Source organism: Glycine soja, chromosome 17 (genome assembly GCF_004193775.1).
Source record: "Glycine soja cultivar W05 chromosome 17, ASM419377v2, whole genome shotgun sequence".
NCBI classification, from domain to species: domain Eukaryota; kingdom Viridiplantae; phylum Streptophyta; class Magnoliopsida; order Fabales; family Fabaceae; genus Glycine; species Glycine soja.
Window position 1 is genome coordinate 26,465,585 of NC_041018.1, and position 19,017 is coordinate 26,484,601.

Genomic DNA, 19,017 nt, shown 5'->3' on the forward strand with positions numbered 1-19,017 from the left:
ATACCATATTTGCATTATATTTTGTTAATGTCGAAAATTGTTAAAAAAAACTATTTTTCTATTTTATTTATTTAATTTGTGGAGTAGGCCACAAAAGCGACATTATGGATTCAAATTATTTAGGTGCCAAAAAAAACAATACCACATTGGTTTTGTAAACAAAATCATCTTAGAATAGCCTATCTTTTAAGACGGCTTTCAGCTCAAAACCGTCTTAGAAGGAGGACTCTTCAAAGACGATTTTGAGCTGAAAACCGTCTTAGATTATATCATCTTCTAAGAAGGTTTTGAACTCAAAACCGTCTTAGAAGGGGGGATCTTCAAAAACGGTTTTGAGCTGAAAACAATCTTGAAGAATGTCCATTCTAAGACTATTTTTTGCTCAAAACCATCTTTGAAGAGTCCCCTTTCTAAGACGGTTTTGATTTTAAAACCATCTTAAACATATACCCTTCTAAGATAGTTTCCGTTTAAAACCCATTTTTGAATATTGCTTTTTTGAAGATGGTTTTTTCGTATAACCGATTTCAATATGTCGCATTCTAAGATGGGCAGGAAATTGTCATCGAAAGTATTGCGTTTTCCAGGATATGAGCTACAAAGACGGTTAAAAACCATCGTTAAAATAGTGTTTTAACCGTCGTTGAAGATCCATTTTCTAGTAGTGAGAAAAGGAGTAGGCGGTCAAAGATTCGCAGTGGTGCACCTTGGTATAGTGTTAGGTTGGCTTCGTTGAGGGGTGTTTGTGCGAGTTAAATGTCCTCCAATCCAGAGAAGAGAATGGCATCCATGGGAGATTCTTCTTTGTCATTTGGGTCCCTTTCTAATCGTTGTTGGTGTGACAAGGTGATGATTCAATTAACATCTCGAACCAAGAAGCATCTAGACAATATATTTTGGCAATGTGTTGAGTGGAATGTAAGAAAATTTTACTTTTGACATAGTTGGTTTCTATAGTGTTTTTGTTTCTTTTGTGTTCTGTTTTAGAGTTCTTAGTGGCTATTGTATAATGTGCAGGAAGATAGGAGGTGTAAATTTTGGGTCTAGGATGATGATATGGCAAAACATTTAAACCAACATTCTCATTACAATGATTTGAGTTTTCTAGTTTCTCTCCAAGTTGGTTCCTTTTTCCCAAAGGAATTTATAAAATACTAATGCTTGACCCTCCTTATAAGAGGGATGGTGTCAAAGGTCAGATTCTAGATTTAGACACGATGGTGAAAGATGGGGTTTTGGGTGGTGATGTTGATTCTGAGGTTGTGGGAAATGGGATTGGTGAAAATTGGGTCTTGCGAAAATGATTGAAGAATTGGACTTGTATGAAGTTTTCTTTGTGTTCATTTGTCCACTTTCCCTTGAGCCAATGCATGATCGTGTGACCCTTTGCACTGGCTAGACCTATGAGAGGTGCAACATTCTCAAATGGTTTAGTTGGAGCCACTTCACTTGCCGCACCACAATGCAACAACTTTGGGATGATTCCCTCACTCCCAACACCACTCTCCACCGTTTGATATCCACTTGGATTTCTCATAAGTAACATTCTTCTCCTTTGCTCTTAATCTTAATTTAAATTTTTATTCTAAATAATATTTGCTAATTATTTTTTAAAAAAATCATTTCTTGCGTGAAATTCCAACTCAAACATAAAGTACACGTGACATCACATGTAGTTAACGAATTCCTTCTAATGACAAAGACTTTACACAAAACTTTTCAAATATGAGAGACTTGTCATAAAGAAATTTTTTATTAGAAACCAAATATAAAATTTAAATATATATATCAAAGATAATTATGATTACCAATAAAAAAATGTATTTAAGCATTATAATTATGATTACCAATAAAAAAATGTATTTAAGCATTATAATTATGATTACCAACATGTTAAATCAAACAATATCCAACAATCACCACCGACTACCTACTGATTAAGCCGTACATTTTTTCCCAACTTGCACATAACATGTGGGGTTGTGTTGTACCCTGCTATCTTTATTGCTGAAGCTTACTGTGTGGTAAAGTAGTAAGTTATAACTTCAATAATTATATTATTCTTATTTAAATATTATTTTTTTAAAATAACGTTATGGTATCAACTAATTAGATATGAGATATCTGTTTCAAGGTAATTTTCTTACAAATAATTTTTATGTATTGATAATAAAAAAAAATTAGATTATTATTTATTAACCAAACAAAAAATATTATTAGTATGCTTTTTGAGATAAATATTTAAAAATTAATAAATTTATCATATATTATAATTTATGATTGAATGATAATATAATTATTTTATATTTTTAATGTATACTACTATTTATTCTTTTGAAAGTAATTATTATAACTGTGAATAGATTTAGCTTATTTGACTATCTATGATAGATGATATTATTAAATTAAAAAAAAATTACATCATAATTAATTTATATTTTATGTTTTTCGTATAATTATGTCTTTTATTTTTTTCTCTTAAATTTAAATGAGAAAAAAATAAATTGCCCCTCAAAATTATCCCACTTTTATTTTAAAGAACACATTAATAATAATCATTCTTTTTGCGTGAATTCATTTCAAACGAGTTAACACTTAATTTAATGAAGTTGGTGTGAGGGGGCAATAGTAATAAATGAAAATAACAATTCGACTGTTATTCCCTGCAACTTTGGCAGTTTTCCAATTCACATTCTTAAATTAGTTTTCGTTGAAAAGCGAGAGGGTGGTCCTAACTCCTAACTCCCACTTGGAACAGAAATAATTTGCATAACGAAATTGCATGGAAAGTAGTAAAACGAAGGAACATGATCTAGCACTCCATCCCGAACCATGAAAGATTTGCTTTCCTAATTAACTGAAGTGTTTATTTTTTAAAGTTTACAAACAATAAAGGAAAGAAAAAAATCTAAACTGAGGAAGCATTCGGGTCTCAAAGGGGCAGCAAAAAAGCATCAAAATTTCATACTCTATTTCATATATATTTAAAAAATACAAAATATTCCATGGGAATATAGGTTAAACCACAATCACATATCAAACACTAGCTCTAGAGAATTTCTTCTTCAACTCTCATCTTCTTTTTTTAGTCACTTTGCTTCCCTTGATCTCTAGAAAGTCAAACCTAAATATATGAGAAAAAAAACTTAAGGTTGAAAAAATTTCCCCTACCCCACCCCAAGCTAGAATCCCTCTTCAATTTCAATTCAACATCTCATTCTTAAATCCATATATGTTGACAAGTGAGTATCCATCAAAATTAAGCTGAAGGGCACCACCATGGGAATTTTTTCCCCCACCAATTGCCCCCGCCCCCCTTTTTTGTCCACTTTTCCTTGCATGGATTGGAGGAGCACTACTCTCTTGGTACTAGCTAGCATAGCATTGTGCACATGTGAATGTGATGGCACCACAAAAATCCCCCCGTCTCAAATATTCATGTGTATAATAACTTAACTTTAATGAATCTCTTCTCTATAACCTCTAATTGGGCCAAAACCAAGCTCAAACCCATCATGAATTGGATTGTGGCACATTAAGTGAGAGAGAAAAAGAAGTGCTACTATGCTTTTCCTTCCAACACCTTTCAATATCTTCACCTATTCTCTCGGCATCCATTGATGCACCAAGTAGTCCACGTTTGGTGAAACCAACTGCATAGAGCCCATTCTCACCCTTCCATCCATCTGGGAATGGCTTCGTAGGGAACCCATCTTCCTTAGAGAACATATCATCTTCCTGCACATATATGCCATTCGGATTATATTATTAGCTTCTTTTCTTGCTTTGTATCATTTTCATAATTCAGATCAAGAATCTTTATTCTCCTGTGTGTTTTTCTCACTCAGAACCATTGAATTAATTAATTCATTAAATAGATCAAATTTTCAATTTTTAAAGTACTTGAAAACAAATTAATTTTTCATCAATTAACTATATATCTTTTGAAACATAATAAAATGCCAATTATAAGATTTCATAAGTATACATATTTTATTTATCTAAAATTTAATTTGAATAACCAAAAAAGTAATATTACATATATTTAATAATCAAAAACCTCAAATTCGTAATTTAGGAAAGTTATTAGATATATGTTTGAAAAAATTTCTCATACAGCAGAAGAAAATATAAAAGTAGCTAGAATTTATTGATCTTCTTTTATAAATTAAAGCCAATTTATACCCTCTATCTTTTGAAGAAATTAGATGAAAGAATTTCTATAAAAATTAATTAAATGCATAAGATGATCTTAATTTATGAGGAAACATCAACCATTCTATTTTCTTTTCTCGTAACTACTTATAGAAAAAATTATCTATAACATAACTAAAAATAAACTTTAAAATTTATTTAAGAATGAACACATCACATTCCTATAATTTTTAATAATGATTCAAATAAAGAAAAAAAGAAAGAGGAATTTATCGTATACCTTTAGCCAATAGGGCACATTACTTTTGTAACCAGTTGCCAATATGATAGCATCAAAATTCTCTGTCCTTCCACCAACAAATTCAACTGTATATCGTTTTAACCGCTTGATGCCAGGTCTTACCTGCAGCAATTTGTGTGTGTTGGCATGCTCAGTAGTGGACTTTGGTGTTCAAACAAACAATCTAATGCAAAAATAATAACGCTCCCCCAACAACATGATTGAAAATAATAATGATTATTCTTTTGTCCATTAGCTTTTGTGAAATTTCAGATATTATATTAAGACCTTGTGATTTGATTGAAAGCACACAACGATCGAAAATGTTGCGAATAAAAAAAGAAAGGCGGAAAAAACAAATTAAAAAAATAGGGGTCATTTAATTGAACATAAAATTGTAATAAGTTGTGCTTCATGAAAAGCAAAATATAAAGGCAAAAGAAAAAAAATATACAAGTAATTAAATAAGGGCACTTGACAATAATTTTAAGAAAAAACAGCATGGATTGCGGTTATGACGGCACCGAAATATGATCTTTTGATAATATATTGCAAACTAACTTTCTTGTCATTATTTGGATTCTAATAGCTAAAGAAAAAGAAGGGTCGTTAATACACAATCTGGTCTCTATCAAAGTTACAGTTTGTGTTTTTCTTTTTGTCCTTAAAACTTTTGTCTACACAAAGTTAGTCCTTTAAGTAATGAAAATATTAACAAGTTGAAATATTACATGAACTTGTAGCAACTTTATACTTCAAGGAATAAATTTGTATAAAATATACAATAAAAAAATAAGTTTATATATGACTTGTGTAGATTTTTTATTTTAAAAGCATACACTTGTGCAAATTAATCCTTCAAAAGTGTTAAAACTATTCATATATTAATTGCATGAACTTGTTAACAAGTTCATACTTTAAGTGATCTTGTATAAAGATGTACAATAAATAAACAAGTTAATATACAATTTAGTCCTTAAATATGACTTGTGTTATTAATCCTTCAAAAGCTATATATAACTTCATAATAAACTTAACCTACCAAGATCAATACCAAATTCTTGAATAAAAGCAGAACTAGCTATACTCCTTTTAATAACCAAATTGTATATATTAATTCATTTAGAAGTTAGACAACAACACGAATTATTGACATGGACCAAATTATAAAGTATGAATTAAGATTTTTATCACTCCAAAACATTAGGATTTTGCCTACTCAAAATTTTTAAAAAATAAATAAAATATACGAGAAAGAAAAATAAATGCATCTATTTTTATAAATTATATATAATACCTCATACATTTAATTAAATTTAAACTAGTGGTGGTCAAATTCTTAATTTTCTTACATTACCACTTCAGTTTGTTTCAGGTAATCTGAAAAAATTAAGAATTTGATTATCAATAGTTTAAATTTAGTTAAATGTACGAGATATTATATATAATTTATAAAAGTAGATGTATTTATTTTTCTTTTTTATATATTTTATTCATTTTTTAAAAAATTTGAGTAGACAAATCCTAATGATTAGGAGTGATAAACATCTAAATTGATTTACTTTGTAATTTGATCCTTCAAAATGGCAAGGGTACCTTTATGTGTCCTCCAAAAAAGAAAAGAAAGTTGAATTTGATTTGATATAAAAGGGGAAGTACCTTTATGTGTCCACTTTTGATCTTGGCAAGGGTACCCACATCTAGCACTGGTGTCTTTCCGGACAAGTTTTTAAGCTGAAGGGGACCCAATTTTGGCCGGTCCAATCCGAACCGAGCCGTGTCACCAAGCATGAGCCATGACACTATGAGAAGGAACCAATCCACAAACCGGATAGGGAGCCACTTGAGCAACCACATGGACAACCCAAAAGTTGATTTTCCCAGCATCTCTCGTGGTAAGATATGTACCTTCAACACACGTACACAAAATAAAACTTTCATGATATATATGGATAAATTCTTACTTGAACTCAGTGTATGTATATATTAGTTGTACTATTCCAACAAGAAATGTGATGTGAAAAAGTACCCAACATAGTGTTATATATTCAAAATTTTCTAGAATAATGTTTTGTTGATATCCAATGCTCAGTGAGAGAAAAAGAAATAAAAAAAAAAGAGAAAAGTGATGATAATATAATTGTTAACATAGTACGATGATAAAAAAAAAACTGTCAAATGAGTGTTTGTTATTCTGGATTTGAGGTGTCTATATGTTAAGGGTTGATTTTCTATCCTACTTAATACACAGATTAAATGACTAAATATTAAGTTATTATATTAGTCTTTCTATTCTGAGCTCTTCATTAATTTTTTTAATAATGGCATCGACAATGTTTGAACTATTAAATTTTGTGCAAGTTACTCAAATCTCCTATCACTAGTCTTTCTATTATATGCTCTATATATATTGTATCCAGATTTTCGGTAGTCCAAAAAGATACACATTCATACAGCCAGATGATTATATATATATATATATATATATATATATATATATATATATATATATATATATATATATTTAAGTAAATTCAATTTAAAAATACCTTTAAAATACTAATAGTATGATCTCCAAATTCATGATTGACTAATTGCATGAATGCATGGAATTAAAATACATCCTTAATCTATGCATGCATTCGTACACAAGGCTAGTAAAGTTATATATTATATAATAAAATTTTGATATATGAAATATGAACCGTGTGGGGAGAGTATCTCAGTATTTCCCCATCATAACAGCTCAGAATTTTTTCAGGGTTTTAGTATCTTGTGAGGGGGAAACAGCTTCACTCAGAAAAGAAGAGTGGAAGAAAAAGGTAGAAGCTGATGTGGGTGTAGTACATTAGCCCTTGGTAGGCCTTAATTGTTTGCAGGCCATGCTCTAAATATGTAATGGGAAAAAGAGTATCTCTTTTGCTAAGAAAATCATGGGAAGGAAAAAGGAAGGGGAAAAAGCAACTGGGTATGGAAAATCAGTGGCCATCTTATTCTTCTTCTCCCACGCTGCGCACGCTTGAGAATCCCAATAAAAGTGAAAATACCATGATTAATTTTTATAATACTTAAAAGCTATATCTGTAGCAAACTCTGAAGCATATTTTATGAACAACCCAAATATTGTACTTGATGCCATATTTTAGATGCAAGCATGAAATAAAGTTTTTGCAAGTTTTGTTAGAAAAGCTAGCCAAATTTTGAAGGAGGTGAAGATAAGTTCACTTGCATATTATGTGCCTCGCAATATATAGCAGCTTTTTCTATAATTTCTCTTTTCAGAATGAACAGAACAAGCCTTGCAATTTCCGTGTTTCCTAATGTAGTGATTAGTGACATGGAATTTCATACAAGAACTTTATAACATATTTTCTCTATCTGTAAGTCTAAATTCTTTTATATTATGAGGTAGTAAAAAATAAAAATAAAAATAAAACTCCCCTCTGGGTTTTACATACTGCAAGCCATTAATCTGTATCACAAAATATCACAAAAAACCCATAAAAAAAAAGAACTAAAAAAAGTCAAAACGGGTATCTTGTTGCCACGCTTCATTTAGCATTGTTCATGTTAAATCAACGATACCAAAACAGGAGCGACGTGCAAACTTTTAACCAAAACCCACAACTGTACATTATTTTTGTTCAAAGAGAAAAAAAAAAGGATACGCAAATTAAAACTTACACAGTTCTTTAAGTATATATATTTTATATTATTCCCCAATTAAAATTAGAGTTTCATTCCTTCCATCAATATACGTTGACATGTATGTAATGTAAGTTTTATTGGGTGGATTAATGAAATGAAATGAAATTCAAATTCTGATTGGAAAAAAGAAGGAAGTTAAGTTTTGTCCAAAAAAAAAAGGCATCATAGGTAGAAAGAAAAAAAAAAGAAAGAAAGCGTTCTTACTGTATCTCTGACCACAAGAGAAGGAGTAGCATTATGGTTGCAAAGATCCAAACACACTTCCATCCCTGAATTCCCACACCCAACCACCAACACCCTCTTCCCTCTAAACTCTTCCCCACTCTTATAAAAACTTGTGTGCTTTATGGCCCCACCAAACTCTCCCATTCCCTCAATCTCAGGCACCTCAGCCTCTGCATTCTCCCCAGTGGCCACAATCAACCACCTACACACAAACTCTGTTGCTACCTCCTTCTTGTTGAAGCTCTTCACCCTCCAGAAGCCGAGCGTGGCGTCGAATTCGGCGCGCCGGACCGTCTCATTGAACCTTGGCCTAATGTCAAAGCTCTCAGCATAGCTCTCCAAGTACTCTATGAACTGTTGCTTTGTAGGGTATGTAGGGAAATCACAAGGGAACCCCATCAAGGGGAGTTGACAGAAGTTTTTTGGCAAGTGAAGGTGAAGCCTATCATAGGTCTTGAGCTGCCACAAGGATGCTATGCAGTTGGATCTCTCTAGGATTAGGCTTGGCAATCCTTTTTCTTTGAGATATGCTGCTGTTGCAAGCCCTGAAGGCCCTGCTCCCACAATCACTGGCCCTGGCACCCACACACATCTCTCACTACTAGTAGTAGTGCTTTGTGATGATGAATTCTTCATTTTCTGTAGGAATAGAGGGTCATGTGCTTGCTTTCCTTCTAGCTCTCTCAAGCAATAGTCCATATATCCAAAAATGCAATGAAGAAGAGGAGCAAATTCTTCTTTAAATGAATCTCAGTATCTCCAAGGATTAATCTTTGACTCTCCCCCAAGCAAAAATGCAATGAAGAAGAGCGACAAATTATACGGAGTGGATTCTTCTTTAAGTGGATCTCATATCTTGAGGCGGATTCTAGGTTTCAACACAATTGGGGAGCAAGATTAACCAAAGCCAAAAAGTGAAAGTGAAAGCTCTATGAGGAAGATTTGGGATGTGATTTGGTGCTGTGGAGGATTGGGATTGTGAGCAAGTTCCTTGAATTTTGGAGGGGATTGAGAAGGGTCTTATCCACTATTGTGCAAAATGGAGAGAAAAATAAAAATAACGCAAAAATTCTGTGTGTTGTGTTTGTGTGTGTTCAATGGAGGAGGGTTAAGCGGAAGGATGAGCACCAACTACGGGGCAAAATCAGCATTCATCACCAAGAGAGAGACTGAGAAGGATGGTGATATCTCTCTTTGTATGTGTGTGAACATATATATATATATTCCTACTCTGCTTCGTTCAAGAATTTAAATGAGCCAAAGCAATTAAGCAACTGGTAAACAACACTAGTGGGGACATCACATTATAATTAATTTAGTTATTATTATTCAGTATTAACATTATTAGTATTTTTCTGTTAACTATATGCTAATTAATTAAACACGCATATACAACCATGTGAGTTAATTTCCCGGGTGATCAAAAGTTCAGAATTCGTAGCATATATTATATATTCATTCGAGGGTTATTTGTGTCGTTCGTCAATATTAGCGAGGGTTAGGTGTTTGAAATTGTGGGGGGAGACATTAATTACTGCAAATAATTACTATGAAGACTTGAGTTGGTTTAAAAATACAAGAATGATATGCATTACCAAGATGTAAAAATTAGCAGAAGATATATATCTGGTACGTGATCATTCGCAATGGACAATGTGGTGCAGCTCAAGATGGACCTGATGGAGCATGAATTGTGTCCAAGATGTCATCCACATTAGTGGGATATTTTCAAATGGGTTTAAATATTATTTGAATTAATATTTATATAGTTCTTATTTGCATTCACTTTCATGTAAAACTTTCATTATCATCCACGTATTGCCTTGTCGTGGTTAATTTTTCATGTTAGCTATACGTAATTAGGTTATGGTATATATATTTTTAAATTGGTAATAAATTAAAATTGATTCGTGGATGTATAGATTTGTTATATTTGATTTTCATTTTGATTTTAATTAATTCCTTATGAATAAATTGTTTTTGCAATGCCATATACTGATATGTCAGGCGGTTTACTAAGATACTAGTTAATCGAAAAATTAACTTATTTAGTTAATTACATGATAATATAGTACTTTTAATTTTCTGGTAATGATTCTTTGAAGCAACCCTTTAGCCTAGTCGTCAGCCACTTGGCAACAAATAAGTGTTGTTCTTTATGTGATGTGATTTGAAACTTTTTTACCGTCGTGGATTTTTCCCAATCAACATGGGTGGTTAAACAAATTATTTAATAAAATGAGTTTCTGTCCTCACTTAGGATGAATACACGTCATCCTTTATTGTGCAATGATCTTTTACATTCGTTGTTTTTATAACTAATGTAAAAGCAATTTTTTAACATCAGTGGTAAGAAGAATTTTTTTTAACATAAGTGGTAAGAAGAAATTGATGTAAAAAAAAAAAAACTTTTCTACATTAGTTGTAAAAAAAAAAACAAATGTAAAGAAAAGTACTTTTTACATCGATTGTAAAAATAACCAATGTAAAAGATCATTGTGCCACACATGGTGGTGTTTCGTACATTCTATGTGGTGAAAATAACCTATAACAGGTAAATAGTTCCTTTGACCATGCATTTTGGTATTTTGTTTGGGAAAAAAACTCAAAATGGTAAAAAAATGTATATGATTTGTTTGTGAACATGAAACATATTAAATAAAGGGTAATACACTTAAAAAAATAACTCATAATATATATTTTTTTAAAAAAAATTAACAATCATATTCTTCTCTTTTAAGAAATGAAATGTGTACCAACAAGTAGTTGACCCGAGTGTCATTGAACTCAGTCTCTTTAAGTAAGATCTCGAATTTGAGCATTGTGGATAAAAAAATATGGTCGAAAGAGAAGATCCCATTAAAAGTGATAATGAAACATATTAAATGGGTAATACATTTAAAAAATAATTCATAACTTTATTTTTAAAAAAATTAACTATCATGTTCTTTTCTTTTAAGAAATGAAGTGTGTATCGACAAGTAGTTGGCCCTAGTTTAATTGGCCTTGGTCCCTTTAAGCAAGATCTTAGGTTCAATCATTTGGATAAAAAAAATATGCTTGAAAGGGGAGATCCCACTAAAAGTGAACAACTAGGTTTTCTGACAAATATTAGTTATTAGTAAAACTCTGGAGGATACTTTAAATTAATGGTGTAGTAATCGAAAAATGAAATGTGTTATATTTAAATGTGTTTTGAAGTAATTATCAACTTTACACGTAATGAACATGTGACCCGCAACTTAAACTTAGGATGACCAAATTAAAGATTATAAGTTGGCACAAAGTCCAAATAGCTGCTTGAAGCAAGGAATGCCTTAGTGGAACCGACTTATAATAAGTACAATACACCCCTCAGAATAGGGTCCCCAACACAAATACTTGTAATAAGCCATGCAAATCATATCGCCAACAAACACTATAAATAGAATTTTTGTAATCATACAACACATTTACACATAACAAAACTCAATAATATTAGACTTCAAAGATGTCTCTTTCTATCTCTATCTAATCCTCTTTGATTTTCATTCTACTCCATGCTGCATGACACAAATCATGTTTCGTGTCCTATACCATAACAATGGCTCCGTCTATGGGAGTTATCAATTCTGTAGGATGAAAGGATCCATAGCTTGTGGATCTTTGTTATGGTGAGCGCATAAAGCAAAAAAGCTTTAGTAGAAGCAACACATTCTTCACCTGTGACGAAAGCCATGGGCTCTCCAAGGATGGAAAAAATGTGGCGTTTACGAGCATGCAACTAACTGAGCTCGTAGAGATGCTCAAACAATAGAAAACAATGTTGTAAGAACATAAAAAACTAATCACATATCTATGGACAAAAAAGGATGATGCACAAAATGAACATTCGAACATAGCAGAAGGCGAGGGAGACTTGTCGACAAAGAAAAAGCTCGTAGACAACGAATCAAACAAATTAAAATCGCATAAGTTGGATCAAGTGGCCTCGAAATAATTAAGAAGGGGGGGTTGAATTAATTATTACTGAACCTTTACTAATTAAAAATCTACCCTTCTTAGGCTTTTACTATGTTGTTAAGAAAGTAAAGAATAGAAATAAAAACTTAACCAAAAGTAAAAGCGATAATTAAAGTGCACAGTGGAAATTAAAAGAGTAGGGAAGAAGAAGACAAACACACAAGAGTTTTATACTGGTTCGGCAACAACCCATGCCTACATCCAGTCCCCAAGCGACCTGTGGTCCTTGAGATTTCTTTTCAACCTTGTAAATTTCTTTACAAGCAAAGATCCACAATGGATGTACCCTCCCTTGTTCTCTTTGAACAACCTAGTGGATGTACCCTCCACTAGAACTGATTCACAAGAGATGTACCCTCTCTTGTTCTCAGTCACAACAACCCAAGTAGATGTACCCTCTACTTGTACCACAAAGGATGTACCCTCCAAAGTGTTAAGACAAAGTTCTCAGGCGGTTAGTCCTTTGAAACTTTGTGAATGGGGAAACAAAAGAATTCTCAGGCGGTTAGTCCTTTGAAATATTTTTTTTATGGGAAAGGGAAGAATCAAAAGAATTCTCTGACTGTGTCATTTTGAATTCTTTGACAAGGGAGAAGGGAGACACAAAAGAATTCAGGCGGTTAGTCCTTCATTCTTTTGGAAAAGGGAGAAGCGAGACACAAAAAGAATTTAGGCGGTTAGTCCTTGGCGAATTCTTTTTGGCAAAGGGAGAAGGGAATGAAAAAGATGAATAGCACACTTTTGTTTCAAGTTTTAGAAAACTAGAAAACTTTAGAAAGCTTTTGGCAAAGGAAGAAGAAGAAGAACTTTAAGAAGATGCTCAAAGAGATTCAAAGGTTGTAAAGGATTGTAATTATTGTTCTTAAAAATGCAAGTTAAGGACTTGCTTTTATAGACTCTTCATGTCTGGTCAAGAAAACCATTAGAAGAGTTATAACCTTTAGAAAAACTTGAAAACAATTGGAAGAGTTACATCTTTTGATTTTTGTTCAAAACTTATCACTGGTAATCGATTACCAAACCATTGTAATCGATTACATAAAGAATTTTTGTGAAAGGATGTGACTCTTCACATTTCAATTTGAATTTCAACGTTCAAACACACTGGTAATCGATTACCAAATCATTGTAATCGATTACACCATTTTGAAATCAATTGGAACGTTGTAAATTGATGGAAGCTTGCTTGTGGGGCTTCTATGGAGGCTGGATCTTTGAGCTTCAATGAGGTCCTTTAATGGTGATTTTTCACCATGGAGATGCAGCGGAAGACAAAGGAGAAGAGGTGAGAGGAGGCGCCATCCACTAGGGAATAAGCAATGGAAGAAGGAGCTTCACCACCAAGATGAGCCTTGGATAAGAAGCTTGGAGAGGATGCTTCAATGGAGGAAAAGAAAGAGGGAGAGAAAGAGAGAGGGGGGAGCACGAAATTGAAGGAAGAAAAAGGGAGAGAAGTTGAACTTTGAGTTGTGTCTCACAAGACTCTCATTCATCAAATTTACAATAAGTGTTACACATGCTTCTATTTATAGACTAGGTAGCTTCCTTTAGAAGCTTTCTTGAGAAAACTTCCTTGAGAAGCTTCTTTGAGAAAACTTCCTTGAGAAGCTAGAGCTTAGCTACACATACCCCTCTCATAACTAAGCTCACCTCCTTGAGAAGTTTCCTTAAGAAGATTCCTAAAGAAGCTAAAGCTTAGCTACACACACCTCTCTAATAGCTAAGTTCACCTCCTTGAGATGAGAAGCTAGAGCTTAGCTACACACCCCCTATAATAGCTAAGCTCACCCCCATGACAAAAAACATGAAAATACAAAAAAAAAGGTCTTACTACAAAGACTACTCAAAATGCCCCGAAATACAAGGCTAAAACCCTATACTACTAGAATGGCCAAAATACAAGGCCCAAACGAAGGAAAAACCTATTCTAATATTTACAAAGAAGAGTGGATTCAACCTTGACCCATGGGCTCAAAAATCTACCCTAAGGTTCATGAGAACCCTAGGGCCTTCTTTAGTAGCTCTAGTCCAAGCCTCTTGGCGTCTTCTATCCAATACCCTTGGGGGGTAGGATTGCATCATCCCCTCCACCTTGGAAAGGATTTGACCTCAAATCCCGAGGTTCTTCATACTCTAGGCTCCTTCCCTCGACACCTGTAAACATAATAAAAACATATGTATTAGTGGTGTTGGGTATGTTAGAGTATGGTAAGGTCTGAAAACCCCTTTCATGGACATCTTCCCATGCGGGAACGTGGCTCCTCACCAACTCAATGAGTGGTGCTACAAGTATAGGAAAATATGGGACAAACCTTTTGTAAAAGTTTGTTAAGTCATGGCAGCCCCAGATTTCCCTTATACTTGGTGGAGTGGGCCAATCAGGAATGACCTTTATTCTCTTAGGGTTCGTGGGAACCCCTTGATCACTATTTAAAAAATTAAGGAAAGTAATGCAATAAAGTGTACCTTTTTCTGTATTTTTATGTTGATTATTCCTACAAAAAAATATGACAAACCTAAGGTGTCCCATATGAGTACCTAAGTTTGTATTGAAACTAAAAATAAGAACAAACCTACCTAATGGGTCCCTATGTACACACACCATGAAGATGTTAGGTGCACGAGTGATTTTACAAAAGAGGGTTGCACCACTCAAAACATTCATCATACCACTTATTTTAGGGACTTGGTGCCTAATAATACCTATTTTGGGCACCAACAAAGCACAAGGATTTAAGCTCTTGCGAACCAAACCCTCATCCAACAACTTCTTTACTTGAGGAATAAACTCAAGCCCAAGAGGTGTGGCAATGCTAGCAAGTGTCTTTTTACAAAAGTGAAAATGTTGAGGTTGTTTAAGAGGGAAAGTTTCTTTAATGTTTGTCTTTATTGTAAAATGAGTTTCCTTCTTAGCTAACCTCTTGGAGGAGACACTTACCTCCTTACACTTCTCTTTAACCACTAATGGTTGTCCATCTTCTTGGGGGTAGATTTCTTCACTAGATTCTTCCCCTTTTGCTTCTTCACTTTCACTAGAGGAAGGTGAAGTAGTAGGCTCATCTTGGCTACTATAAATGTCTTGGCCCCTCATAATCATGGTTTTTGTGGTGGGGTATTAAGAAATAATTTGTCCTCTTCCAAGACATTTAAAGCACATTATAGAGCTAGTTTTCTCTTGTATACTAGCCTTAGGGGCTTGCTTTTCTATTGTCTTCCCCTTATCATCTTTGGGCTTAGAAGGTGTCACCCCTAAGATACCTTGACCTTGGTCTTTCTTTGGATAAGAGTGAGAGCCATAAGATTTTGAAGTAGACTTCTTTTTAAGTTGTTGCTCTACCCTTATTTCCCAATCTAAGTTAGCCTCTACATGGTCCTTCCCATGGAAGTATGAGAGGTTAATGTTAGCCTCTTGAGGCTTTCTTTCCTTTTCTCTTCTATGGGAGTAAGGTCTAAGATGTGACCTATGCCTTCCTTCGTGATAGTCACGAAGTTCTTCACTTAGGCTCTTGCAAGAGTTATGACTACTATAGGAGGCATGTTTTTCTCTTTTCATTTCTTTCATTATTTTTCTTCTTTCTTCCTCTCTTATTTTCTTTCTTTCATCACGACTTATTTCTTCCACTCTTTTTTTTCCTTTTTCTTTTCTCTCTTGTTTTTCTTTCTATAACTTGAGGGAACTCAACTCATCTAAGATTCTAGATAAAGGGTCTTTATGATTAGTACCCTCGCCATTAACACTAGATGAATGATGACTCATGTTGGTTCCTAAGTTGTGGTTCTTTCTTGTTGGAGGTTTGAAAACAAAAGGTAAAAGAAACTATGGTTGAAACTAACCAAAATAAACACTAAAAGAGGTGTGACAGATAAGGTAAACAACTAATTGGTAAAAGGAAAGCTATCTAGGCGGTTTGACAATGGAAGGTAAAGGAAATAAGCTATGAAAGTAAGCAAGAAAAGTAAACTAAGTGAATCCTAAGAGTGTTTGGATGACCACATCAAGGTTCCCAACAAAACACTCACTATCCTAAGGAAATATTGCCTAAAATTATTACACACAAATGGAAGTTTGGTAACTTATTGGAGGCTCCCAACACACTTCCAATGAAAGGCCTTTTTGTTACAAAACTTGAAAGCAATAAAGGTAAGTAAATTGCAAATTAAAAAATTACAAAACATCCTCAATTTTGGTGGTTGTTATCTCTTTGGTGATTCACTCAATTTGGAGTGCTTCTTAGTCCAATAGCTCTTAAGGTGGTTGGCCCCTTACTTCTTGACTCAAATTCTTCAAGGGATGACACCAATCCTCCTTTCCAATTCCCTATACGGCAACTCACAAACAAGGAAACAAAGAGACAAACAATAACCAAAGACCAAAAAAAAAATGAAATGAAAGCTAAACCAATGGAGTTTTAACAAGACAATTTTTCAAGGATTATTCAACAATTAAAGCAATGAAAAGGACATAGAAGCAAGCTAGGACTAAAAGAGAAACTTAGAATGGCTCTAGAGTAGAGTTAAAAAACTAAAAAAAAAGACTCAACAAACCTCTAGCTTTGGCACTTTTCTTCACACTAATTTTCAATTGAAATTTCCAATTATAGAATAAATTTTGAGCCAAAACAACAAGCACACTTCCCTTTCACCTTTTTTTTATGGATACTGATTTTCCTGCCAACTTGTGTGATTTTTCGTATTTTTTACTTTTATCCAAATCACTTGTTTCTTTTTTTCTAACTTTTTTCCAGATGTCTAGAAAATTCAGTAAAAGTTTCAGCTCAAAATTCGAAGTAACCAATTCTCAGTAATTTTTACAAGTTTGTATGTCCAAGCTGCCAGCACCAGCGATTTTTATATTGATTGCCTTGGGCTTACTTTCAACCTTCCTATGTATGTTGAACTCACTAGTATTGTTTACCACAGTTTTAGGAGTTCAATATTCACTTAGGATCAACATTTGAGCCAGCAATTCAATCACCAAAACTCAAATTCACAATAGACACAATCATAAGGAAACCTAAAAGTTCAAGAAAAGGTTCACAATCAAAGACTCTCTAAGAATTTTGCATGAACATGTTAAGGACTAATTAACATGAAAGATTTAACTCAAATCAAATAATAGGCTAAAAGAATTTCATACACTCATGAACAAATGAGTTAGACAAAGAAACAAGAAAATAAAATTCAGCACAACATAAGAAATCTTATGTGACAAGTTTCATGACTAGACATGACTTCTATGACAAAACTACAATAGGTGAACAAGTCACTCTAGATTTTTGAGGTTTTCTTCTACTTTAATATTTTTTTAAGAATTTTATGATTTACTTTTCAGCCACAAAAAATAACAAGACAAAACTCAAAGGAACCTAAACTCAACACAATTCATGGTTCAAGAACAAGAACAAGAAATTTGAACCATAGAAAATCAAATCTAGCTTCTATAGCAAGTTTAATCGGTGGAAACTCTAAAGAATCACATTAAAAACATTTAGCACAAGACATGTGAGGAGATACATGGAGAAAAAAATGAAGAAACAACAATGGAAGAGAAGGTAAAGCAAAAAATTAATGGAGGTTTAAGGAGCACCTACTTGAAGCTCTTGTGCTCTGATTACCACTTGATGGAAGCTTGCTTGTGGGGCTTCTATGGAGGCTGGATCTTTGAGCTTCAATGAGGTCCTTTAATTCCACCATGGAGATGCAGTGGAAGACAAAGGAGAAGAGGTGAGAGGAGGCGCCATCCACTAGGGAATAAGCCATGGAAGAAGGAGCTTCACCACCAAGATGAGCCTTGGATAAGAAGTTTGGAGAGGATTCTTCAATGGAGGAAAAGAAAGAGGGAGAGAAAGAAAGAAGGGGGAGCACGAAATTGAAGGAAGAAAAAGGGAGAGAAGTTGAACTTTGAGTTGTGTCTCACAAGACTCTCATTCATCAAAGTTACAATAAGTGTTACACATGCTTCTATTTATAGACTAGGTAGCTTCCTTTAGAAGCTTTCTTGAGAAAACTTCCTTGAGAAGCTTCTTTGAGAAAAATTCCTTGAAAAGCTAGAGCTTAACTACACATACCCCTCTCATAACTAAGCTCACCTCCTTGAGAAGCTTCCTTAAGAAGATTCCTAAAGAAGCTAAAGCTTAGCTACACACACCTCTCTAATAACTAAGTTCACCTCCTTGAGATGAGAAGCTAGAGCTTAGCTACACACCCCTATAATAGCTAAGCTCACCCCCATGACAAAAAACATGAAAATACAAAAAAAAAGTCCTTACTACAATGACTACTCAAAATGCCCCGAAATACAAGGATAAAACCCTATACTACTAGAATGGCCAAAATACAAGGCCCAAACGAAGGAAAAACCTATTCTAATATTTACAAAGAAGAGTGGATCCAACCTTGACCCATGGGCTCAAAAATCTACCCTAAGGTTCATGAGAACCCTAGGGCCTTCTTTAGTAGCTCTAGCCTAAGCCTCTTGGAGTCTTCTATCCAATACCCTTGGGGGGTAGGATTGCATCATAAATTCAGTTGAAAGCTTTTTGAAAACAATCTTTGCTACTGGTAATCAATTACAATAAACTGGTAATCAATTGCCAGAGAGTAAAAACTCTTTGCTAAAAGGTTTTGTGAAAAATTCATGTGCTACT

The 19,017-nt window shown here is 33.6% G+C and overlaps 1 protein-coding gene across 1 annotated transcript; it reads right to left on the reverse strand.

The window, feature by feature from the left end:
• Positions 1-2,949: 2,949 nt before the first annotated feature.
• Positions 2,950-9,569, reverse strand: LOC114393240 (indole-3-pyruvate monooxygenase YUCCA6-like). The gene is made up of 4 exons (XM_028354512.1): positions 8,348-9,569; positions 6,095-6,343; positions 4,436-4,558; positions 2,950-3,738 (listed from the first exon to the last, which is right to left on the reverse strand). Exons 1-4 carry the CDS (start codon positions 9,065-9,067, stop codon positions 3,514-3,516), a joined length of 1,317 nt encoding a protein of 438 aa, XP_028210313.1. The 5' UTR covers positions 9,068-9,569; the 3' UTR covers positions 2,950-3,513.
• Between the last annotated feature and the right edge of the window lie 9,448 nt (positions 9,570-19,017).

Coding starts and splice junctions, on each gene's coding strand:
- LOC114393240 (XM_028354512.1), bottom strand. CDS start 9,067: ATGGACTATTGCTTGAGAGAGCTAGAAGGAAAGCAAGCACATGACCCT. Junction 6,344..8,347: donor CTCTTGTGGTCAGAGATACA/GTAAGAACGCTT, acceptor CGTGTGTTGAAG/GTACATATCTTACCACGAGA. Junction 3,739..4,435: donor ATGTGCCCTATTGGCTAAAG/GTATACGATAAA, acceptor ATATATGTGCAG/GAAGATGATATGTTCTCTAA.